Source organism: Filicampus tigris, chromosome 3 (genome assembly GCF_054856515.1).
Source record: "Filicampus tigris isolate MCC_2025a chromosome 3, RoL_Ftig_1.0, whole genome shotgun sequence".
Classification (NCBI taxonomy): domain Eukaryota; kingdom Metazoa; phylum Chordata; class Actinopteri; order Syngnathiformes; family Syngnathidae; genus Filicampus; species Filicampus tigris.
Window position 1 is genome coordinate 14,224,307 of NC_141219.1, and position 10,325 is coordinate 14,234,631.

The 10,325-nt window shown below is 42.1% G+C and overlaps 2 protein-coding genes across 5 annotated transcripts; one reads left to right on the plus strand and one right to left on the minus strand.

Moving 5' to 3' along the window:
• Window positions 1-940: 940 nt before the first annotated feature.
• On the plus strand, window positions 941-4,280 carry LOC147150003 (zinc finger and BTB domain-containing protein 34-like). The gene is given in 4 exon segments (XM_086026199.1): window positions 941-1,016; window positions 1,019-1,047; window positions 1,756-1,877; window positions 2,993-4,280. Coding segments are annotated over 4 exon segments (1,491 nt in total). The 3' UTR covers window positions 4,257-4,280.
• A 1,043-nt stretch (window positions 4,281-5,323) lies between these two features.
• On the minus strand, window positions 5,324-10,131 carry LOC147150004 (uncharacterized). Of its 4 annotated transcripts, none has more exons than XM_086025737.1 (8): window positions 10,020-10,131; window positions 8,152-8,277; window positions 7,627-7,743; window positions 7,495-7,551; window positions 7,244-7,417; window positions 6,841-6,954; window positions 6,696-6,764; window positions 5,324-6,618 (listed from the first exon to the last, which is right to left on the minus strand). In XM_086025737.1, exons 2-7 carry the CDS (start codon window positions 8,272-8,274, stop codon window positions 6,696-6,698), a joined length of 654 nt encoding a protein of 217 aa, XP_085881863.1. In that variant the 5' UTR covers window positions 8,275-8,277; window positions 10,020-10,131; the 3' UTR covers window positions 5,324-6,618. The 4 variants fall into 4 exon arrangements, with proteins under 4 accessions (XP_085881863.1, XP_085881862.1, XP_085881860.1 ...); XM_086025736.1 differs by having other exon boundaries at window positions 5,324-6,587; window positions 6,694-6,764; XM_086025734.1 differs by having other exon boundaries at window positions 5,324-6,764; window positions 9,913-10,043.
• Window positions 10,132-10,325: the final 194 nt, after the last annotated feature.

Here is a 10,325-nt window from a genome sequence, read left to right on the forward strand (position 1 = left end):
AACAAAAACTGAAGTTTCAATATCAGGACACATGTCGATCAATATCAATACCAATGTCGGTATCGATATTATTGATATTTGGAGTGTCTCCCGCCTACTGCCCGAAGACAGCTGGGATAGGCTCCAGCATGCCCGCGACCAACCCTTGTGAGGATAAAGCGGTATAGGTAATGGATGGATGGATTATTAATACACGTTTGAATGGGATCAAAACAAAACTGCGACCTTTGTTCTACTCACAAAAACCGTATGGCGGACGTGGCCGACAGGCGTCTGTTAATGCAGTGTATCTAATACCGTGTCACATTGTTTTCCAGTCACGTATTGTATCTTATCACCAATTACTTTCACACTAGGTATTAGTTCAGGTGGCCCTGATTTGTCAAGGCCTCTATTTAAATAGTTCACTATGCTTGTCAATCAGTTGTATTTCCACTGGTCACATGCTAGGGAAAATGTAGTGTGGTAGTAATGGTAGCTGGAGTGGGAGTGGGGGCCTAAAGAGGTGTGACTAGCACGTGATGTGCTGGGGTGGAGAGACGACTCGATTTGGACTTGTCAACACTGTGTCAGCGTGGAGGGTGGCACACTTCCTCTGTAGACCTACAACAGATAGTGTAAACACTTGTACGCGTAAGTTTCCGTAATTGTTGTATGAAAACATGGCAGTTTAGTTTGGTAGTACATCCCTCTCAGTTCCCTTCTGCAGGAAAGGACTTGAAACATGCAAACAAAGTTGCCGTCCCCAATACATGAAGATCTAATCGCCACAACTCTGTGCCGTGTGGTTGGTACCCAGTGGGCCGGGCTTGGCAGACCCTCCATACGGGGCCATGGAAATGATCACGTCAGAAGCCAGCTCTCCCTATAAGCACCTGTTCCTCTACGTCACACCAAGGTTCCAGACTGAAAAGCTTGTGATCACTTTCCAAAGGGGAGCATGTGCGGGGATAATACACCGACTATATATCCTCCACCATGCTTTTTAGCTCCATTCAGCTCAGTGTGCACACACAGGATATCTCCTTTCTTCACTAAGACATGGAGGTAAGAGAAAACTTATTATACATTATTTAATTATGCAAGTTTTCACTTGTCTCTTCCTAATATGACACATTTGTTTTGGAATGGAAGTAAATAGCTGATGAGATAGAATAAGGTCATGCACTTACCATGCGTATCCTCTTCTCTTTCCAATTCCCTCCTCTTGTTGTCCAACCAGGTTCTTAGTGAATGCGCAGTGGTCTAATTAGTATGTACCGTCTGTGTATGAATATATGAAAATACAAAAATACGGTAATATACATAATGGATTGACCCTGTTAACAATCACGTACAATTACTTTGGTTGTAGCTTGCAATGTTGTAGAAGTGCTATGATGTTGCAGATGAATATAAAAAAGCTTCACAGCCATGTTCAAATACCAGATTTTTGTGATTAAAAACACAAGAGAACAAGACAAATACAGTCAGAATTTCTATCACTATTAATGTGACCTCTAACCCATACAACTCAAATGGTTTTTTTTTTCCTTTCAAGAGGGGAAGTAAAACTAAAGAACTCAAATCTTGTGGTTTGTGTGTGCACCCTTTTGGAACTGGGGTGCGGCCGTTTTTAGAGTTAACCAATCGCATTCAAACTCACGTTAAATGGAAGTCAGAACACCTGCCATCATTTAAATGTATACACTGTTATAAGTGCTAGAATACATTCTTTTATTCACACTCAGTATATTGTCTCGCGTTTCTATGAAGGACATGGGTCGCCATGCAGCTTGGTTACTGGCGAGTCTCAACCACCAACGAGAACAAGCTAACTTTTGTGACTGCGTGCTCAGACAGAGACAGGACCCAGCTCATCTCTACCCAGCTCACAAGTAAGTCCTGCACTATTAATCCTCAGGTATTTGGAACACAATGCTCAATTAAAAGGCAGCCATTAATGTGACATATAAAACACAAATGAAACAAAAATTTCATATTTTCATGAGGGCGGTAAAAATAACTGAGAAAATGTTATCATTTCTTATAATTTGGGGATTTAGAATAAACCAATCACATTCCAAGTCGTGTTAAACAGGAGTCAGCATTCAGCACGCGCCTGCCACCGTTTAAAGAGCCTCTGATTAACCTCAAATACATGTGTTGTTCTAGAAGGCTTTTCCTGACATGTATTTTGTAGTCACGTCTTAAAGTGCAAGCTCTGAGTGAGAGAACTTTCACACAAGGATCTCATTGTTCATATGTATCAGTCAGAAGAAGGCGACAAAAAAATTGCACGCTTTAAGTACCATATCTATTGCACCATTTCATTAATTTCATCCTTAAGCCTGAAGTATCCACTGCCCTCTATAATTACTGACACCCCCGGTTAAGATGTATTTTTTTTTAGCAGTTTTATGCAGTTTTGGTCTAACTGGGACCCCCAAAATCCAATCTTTAATTCAAGTGCATTTATTCAGTGGAAAAAAAAAATCCCATATTAGCAGCTGTGGTGTTAATATTTTGTACAACCCCTTTTAACCAACAAAACAGCACTTAATCTTCTATAATGTTTCACAAGATGGGAGAATACAAAAAGAGGGGTCTTTGGCCATTTTTTTTTTTTTTTGCACATCCTCTCCTCTGCTCTGTCCTCCTTAGCTCACTCCACAGGTTTTCAATAGGGTTGAGGTCCGGGGACCGAGATGGGGGAACCTTGATTCTGTTTCTGAACTATTTCTACAACTTCAAGTGCTTCTGCAATTATAATTGAATTTATTTTAAAGCTTTTAATCACGTCTTAACCAGGGGTGCCAATAATTATGGAGGGCATTGTATCACTGTGTCATCATCCAATTTATGACTGCACTTGAGTGAATGACACAGAACAGATACTACTAATTTATTCTTAGTACCCAAAACAATGGCAGTAGTGGGAAACCACTGACATTTCTAGAACATTTTTGTTTTGTTTTAAATGACATCCTAACTTTACTTTTATCTACATCAGGTGTATTCTGGCTGCTTCCAGTCCAGTTCTGGCCAGTATCCTCTCCTCGACAGGTTCCCTGGTGGAACTGCAGGCTCCGTGTCTGGCCCACTCGGTCCTGGAGCTCGTGTTGGACTTCATTTACACGGGAGTTCCGCCTCCCGCTCGCAGTTGGCAACAGTACCGCGACCTGCTTGCTGCCGCCTGCCTCTTGGAGATGGAGCAACTGCTGGAGGTTCTAATGAGCGCTCCACCGATGGAAGTGAATGATGCAAACAGAGCCTCTAGTGAACCTTTTAGGACTTGCAAAAGTCTTTTTCCTCAGCAGCTGGATCACAATGTAACATACACCACCGAGTTGTGGAGTAAAGATCCCGAGAGGAGGCTAGGAGATGATCAAAAACATGTGGTCCAGTTTACAGGCCGTGTGGAACACGGTTCTCCATCTTCCTCTTCCTTCTCTCAGCGCTGTGGGCCGGTACCGGTCATACGTCACGTCAGCAGAGCTACGACGACACCATCGGGCCTCAAAGTGGCTTCTTGGGAGGAGACTCACCATTGCGAGAGCAAGCATTGTAGCGATGACTCACACGAGATAACTCTTGTGGAAGATTCCTGCATGAAGATCCTGGAAGACAACCGCGAACTTGCCGAGACAAGAGCACAGCGGCGGGAGGACGCCAAGAAATTGGAATCTAAGCAGCTCGTCAACAATGCGAACACTGACGTCTCACATCTGCACTTGGGTGACAACAACATGCTTTGTCCTGGCCTTCATCATCCCCCAACTAGTTCATCAGATCAGTCTGGTGATGAAGAGGAGGCCGGGATTTCCGGCAGTTTTGAACCTGTAAACCAAACATCCAGTCTTCTTCTGGACAAGACGTTGGAACAAGAAACAGTGTCTGTAAATGGTCACAGTAACACTGGGGCTTCATCTAATGATGCGATTAGACATTTAGTGATGAGGGAACAACATGTGGCGTGCAAAGAGGCCTACGCGGCTCCCACCGTGCGCGAGCACATTCAAGCGCCAACGTCCACGCCAGGAACGTTGCGGCCTGCTCGTCGCCCGTTCCACTGCTCCGTGTGCGCGCGCTCCTTCAGCCAGCGCGGCACCTTGAACAGACACATGCGCGCTCACCTGGGGGTGAGGCCCTTCCCCTGCCCCAGGTGCCCCATGACCTTTTCCCGCCAGTACCGCGTGACGGAGCACATGCGCGTACACCGGCGCTACAGGGACCTGCCGGGCGATTTTACCAAGCCTTCCGCCTCCTCGATTTGACGTAGCACAAAGTGGAGTCTTGTGTTGGCTCGTTGAGTGCCGGGGGTCCTCAATAGGCGGACTTCGGTCTCAACTGCTTATCTTCACTATTACAATTCGTTGTATTTATTCGATTTATAATGTATTATTTCTCTTGGCTCCACTGCTTCCGATACGTCTATGTGGATGTTAGATTGTTTTGTCCAATCGGATTTTAGCTTTGATGTGCCATGTCAATCTAATCTACCCGGGGCCTTCAAAATCAGTAAGGCTGGTCGATGAAACTTAAAACTATATTAACAATGTGAGTATTTCTTCAATCAATTAGATTCAAATTTGTCCTCACAGTGTCTGCTATCCGGCCCTCAATAATGTCTGCCTTTGATTAGCGATGACATGTAGCGATCTGTACACATCAATACATTCAATAATCAGCATCTCGTGTGCGTTGTATTTTCATGTGCAACTGTTTTTTTTTGTCATTGTCTCCACTTAATTTAACATTATTTATAGAGCACTTTTAACTCATTCACTGCCAAGGACATACCGGTATTTATTTGACATTTCACAGTCCAGACATTCAATCCCAGGAATTTATTTATATTTTTTTTCAAATGTTAGGGTAAAAGAGGGTCTGAAAAGGTCTGGCAGTGAATGAGTTAACAATTGCAGCTGTAACAAACATTTTTTGAAAACTAGTTTTTGCCCTTCCTACATGCTTTAAACCATGGGTGCCCCATGTTTGGTCCCCAAGAGCCCCTATCCATCCTGTTTTACATGTTCACTCCTCCAACACACCTGACTCAAATGATAGGGATCGTTATCAGGCTTCTGCCAAACTTGCTGATGAGCTGATCATTTGAAACGGGCGTGTTGGAGGAGGAAAACATAAAATAGGCTGGATAAGAGCTCTCGAGGGCCGGATTTGGGCACCCCTGCTTTAAATGTATTAAAATCACACTTTTTAAATGATTCCATAGTACCTGTCACTCTCTTGCGTTCTCCCAAAAAGTGGCAAAGGGTGCTTGCTTCTGGCTGTTTGTCATTCCCAGTCAAATTTGAATGTAAAACTGACACATAAAACGAAAGCCAGTTAAAAAGTGTTTATTTAAAACACCAACCTTTTAACCAAACTATAATATTACATCAAACAAAAGTCCCCATAGCTTTATGCTAAGATATACTAGCTGCTAAACTGCTACTTCAACACAGATGGGGCATCATCAACACATACAGAACATACAAAAATATTCACAGGCATGTATTTTCAACGACAACGGCTACTACTGGGGTTTAGTTGCAGAACTTCTCTGCCTCTTTTCGTTGCTGTTACCGGTAATTACGTACACTGCATGCCTTCCAGTTGACCTCAGCGCTGCCTGGTATGTTGTGGTACAACTTGGTACTACACTGAAATTTCACAACTCTATTGTAAAACATAGAAAGACAATCGCTTCAAAATCTGTGACATAGTGGTGAGTGTTAGAATGAGGCAGCCGTGATACCTGTATATCACTTAGACAAAGCACAGAATGGATTATACAAGTGTAATAATCAGACCATTCAAATGAACGACTACTCGGTGTTTACTTTCTTCTGTAACAGTGTTGTCAAAAAGAGTGTCATTTGCATTTTAGTACCAAAAGTGGTCTTCATGTACAGTATATGTTTTTTTTTTAATGATACAAGGATCTTTTTCTGATGACTTTTATCATGCTGTGTTATGCAAAAAGAAATGTTTGGGTTGACTTCCGCTTTAATATCCCCATGACCTTAAGTCACTTTGTGTGGCGTCTCACAGGGGTATTATTTACACTAGAATGACTAAACGTCCTATTTTGCCCAGACATGTGCACTTTATTACACTCTCTGGGCGCCCGTTTTTTTTTTGTGGTATCACATGTGTTGAACCACTAAAGGGCAGAATATGCATGTGCAATGTGATTACTGGGAAGCACATGAAAAGCGTTGTGTAGGCAATTAATGAAGGCGGCTCTGTAGAAGAGACCATGCAGTGGTCTTGCTTTTTAAAAGAACACAACACAACACATTCCGTCGGTACTTGACCCGGTTAGGGACGAATAGAGGGACGGATGAAAACACACTTCCGTCCATGCTTAGTCCATCCTTTTTAAAAAAAATTCTCATCCTCTGTCCGTCCGTCCACAAAATGGGCATCCGGACCGTTCCGTCCCTTGGACTGAATGCCCAGCTCTGACTGGACCAATTATCATGTGTTTAATTTGACTGACGTTTTGCAAGTCAAATGAGAAGTGGAGTGCTTTTTCTTTTTCCATGAGAGGCGGTGTGCACCATTATTGGTGCGTGTGACTTGGACACTGGCGGGGGACAACCCGAAAAAGAAAGGAAGTAGCATGTGGAGCTAGATGGAGTAATAATAACATAATTGACAACAACATGCCAAAGTAAAGTATTAATTTCTTCCAAGTTTGTACCCACTTAATTTGACTGTTCGTCTTGTAATCCAGCAGGTGCTGCATTGGCTGTTGTTGACATTACAACAAAGGCCTGAGGAGAAAAGAAGAAGCCTTGCTGCGTGAGTACATTAATTCAAGTTACACTTTCAAAGTTTTTGTGGGCCTACCTGACTCCGTGAGGAACGCAGGGCTGCCGTGGCCAGCGATGCCATTACGATGAAAATAATTGTACCAACAAAGACATAGAACATGAAGACGCTGGACAATGTCAGTTTGACGGCCTGAAAATAGATACACATATTTAGAGACATCGCAACAAATCATCCTAATTTCCAGAGAGTTATTCATTTAACATTGTCTTTTTAATATTATTCGTCCATCCCTGCAGTGTATTGAGTTACAAGATTATTTTTCTTTGTCAATATTTTGAATATTTTTTCAATGGTAATTATCTGCCATTAGTTGTCAGTTTGTATCGTTAGACACAAACTTCACATGAATTTAATACAGTGTCACCCTATTACAAAATCCAACTAAAAGTCAATCATTGGTATTATAAACAGTATTTACGTCTGTCTGCGTCTCCAAAATTCTTTCCTCCTCAATGTATGTCATGTTGTCGACATGTTCAATCATATCGTAGGAGCTGTAATAGTCGAAGTGTTGCATGCTGGGAATGAAGATAATGGCTGTCCAAATTGACCCCAGTATGGCCACTATGCTTAGAGCCAAGGATATAGTCACCTAAATGTGGAAAATATAGAAAAAGATTATTCCACTGCCTTGAAATGTGTCTTTGAAATATTTCAAAATATACTTACGGTTTGTTTGGTTGGGTTGTGTTCCGTTATAATGTAGAGAATCCCACAAATTATGAACTGCAAGAGGAAGAATCCAACCTTCTAAATGTATTTGCCTTGTTGTGCATGCAAACCGTACAATCAAACACTCACCATTGCTCCAATCACGTAACCAGGTGGGATGGTTTTAAATGAATGGGAATGATGAATTTGTTCTGCTAGAACGATGGTGGCAATGATGAACGATATTCCCAAGATAAGCACGGCAATCTGGAATTGTAAATATAGTCAAACGGGAAGAAAAAAGACTGGTATAGTAGAGAGTAGTTGAAGTACTGCTTAAGTTAGGTAAATGTTTTTAAAAAAGTAGACTAGATCAGGAGTCTCTAAGTCTGGTCCTCTTAAGTCCTTATGCAGCCTGTTTTATATGTTTCCCTGCTCCAACACACCTGATTCAAATGATCAGCTCATCAGCAAGATTTGCATAAGCCTGTTAACGATTCCTCATTTGACTCAGTAGCAGGGAAACATATAAAAACAGGCTGGATAGAGGCTCCTGAGGACCGCTGGACTAGATGCAGTATGTAATTTGAGCATCTAAAACACGAAATGCAGGAGGAGCCCTAATAGTTCATTGGTGGCTGTTACTCTAAGTAGTGCAACTGTGTGATGTCTAACCCCAACAAGCTGTGGTTGAGCATTGATGAAGCGATGTAGAGGTTTAGCTCCTCCCACTGTGGTGTTTTGGGGAGCATCATTGTTTCCACGAGTCTGGCTCACAGATAAGATCTCCACAGACATGTTCTAAAACAAACATGAACATACAGTACATCAGCTAGTAGGATGTGAGAACTGTTAAATAATAGTCACACAGGTTAAATTGAACTCTGCATTGGGTGGCGTCCGAACCTGAACCCACACTCTTTAAACTGCCTTGTTGAAAGTAACCCAAATTGGGTGAAATAGCCAACCCAGTGTTGGGTCCAAAAGAGACAGAGACAATGCTGGATTATTAATACCTAGTACATCGGTATGAGGACTTTACCCAGCATATTGGGTCAAGATTTTGATCCAACAAGGCATAAAAACCGCCGATGAGTTAAAGGTACCAAAAAATATAGTAGTATAACTGAGGTAAAAATGGACACTCACTTTTATTACCGTTTTCTAAGAAAAAAAAGGCAACTTTCCCCTGTCAAGGATCATCACAGTAAGTCACTCACATTATATGTTTGGCACATTTTTTACACCACATATACTTCCTGACGCAATTCACCCAATTTCAATGGGTGGGCCATCGTCCCTGTGTATCACATGTATGCCGCCAAAATATATTTTATTGAGCGGATCAAAGAGGCGCTGTGAGTCGGCTATTAGAGTGTTTTAGTTGTGATATTTACTGGCGAATATGTTAACCGGAGCAGTGCACAGTTAACTGAATGGCCGACAATGATCTGTTCCATAAGGTATTTTCATATTTACTGTAAAGTTTGCTCTATTTCTCAACGAAATTCACAAGTCTCAAGAAAACACCTTGCTCCATGATTAATCATCATCTTCGGTGTTTGCGCGCTCATTTCCATCTTTACACACAGTGGGTGTGTCTGATGTCCGGATGGGTGTATGCACACATAAATAGGCGTGTAAAAAAAAAGATGTACGTGCAAAAAGGGGAAACACAGCCCTAGGTCCTTCCAGGAAGTCTTCTGTCTGGTTTTATTTTGGAGAGCTGAAAGCCTTTATTTCTGGGATCTTAGTTATACTTGCTTGCATAACTGCACAGCTATGTCAACTCCCCAAAAGTATTCACACATATTTTTCATTAAAAAGACACTCAACTCCGAGATTTGCCATATATCAGTTGTGAACATGAACAACACATGCTGCTGAACAACACATTCATTTTTAACTTTTTAAAACAGGGAACTTACTTCACCTCTCCCAAAAGAGACAAAACAAAGCACATCTAGAAAAGCAAATGTGTGAGTCGTAGGAAAAAAGACTTACACAGAGTTTTTCTCAGAGCTGGGAAACAAGACATCTGCCCTCTCTTGTAGTCAGCCACTCCTCCTCATTTACGTAACTTATTAGAAGCAGTGCGTATGCATGTTTGTGTCAGGAAAGGAATTTCATAAACTCAAATAAAAAGGAAGGAAAATAGACTCCAGATTTCCGGTTTTCTGCTTTTTGTGTTGTGCCTTTTGTTCATTCTATAGCACATTGGGGTGAAAAACGATAGGAGGGAGTGCAAAAAGTAGATGACTAACAGGGAGGGCGCTACATTGGTGCTGTGTGTGTGTGGGTGTGTGTGTGTGTGTGTGTGCGCGCGTGCGTGCGACCCCCCCACCCCCCGCCCCCCACACACACACACACGTTGCGTTAAGTCAACCATAACATAACGGAAATATCCATGCATTCGCATTTTAATGCTTATCCTACTTGGAAATCTGGAGCTGACTTCGGGCGAGAGGAGAGTGTTGTCTACGCCCTGGACTGGTCGCCAACCCGTAAGGCCTACATATGGACAAACAACGGTTCGTACTCACTGGGTCTATCTTGTTGCTTCGAACGCAATCAGGAAGTTGTTTTCATGCCGACTCGACGCTTTATTATGAATCCCACCGAGTCCAAGGCGGGACAGCCCTGCTGCAATATGATTGGTTGATGCATCCAAGTAGGACAAGCCTCACTGCTTGGATAATGGATGGATGGATTTAAATTTGGCTGAGATACTGCTCCATTTTGGGCAGTATTTAGTATTCAAATTAAACCGGTTTAAGGTTACTACTAATGAAAGTCTTAATAAGTTAATCACTGTAAAAATAAATAAATAAAAACATTAAAACGCTCTT

Coding starts and splice junctions, on each gene's coding strand:
- LOC147150004 (XM_086025737.1), bottom strand. CDS start 8,274: ATGTCTGTGGAGATCTTATCTGTGAGCCAGACTCGTGGAAACAATGAT. Junction 7,552..7,626: donor GTTACGTGATTGGAGCAATG/GTGAGTGTTTGA, acceptor TTCCTCTTGCAG/TTCATAATTTGTGGGATTCT. Junction 6,955..7,243: donor TTTTGGAGACGCAGACAGAC/GTAAATACTGTT, acceptor ATCTATTTTCAG/GCCGTCAAACTGACATTGTC.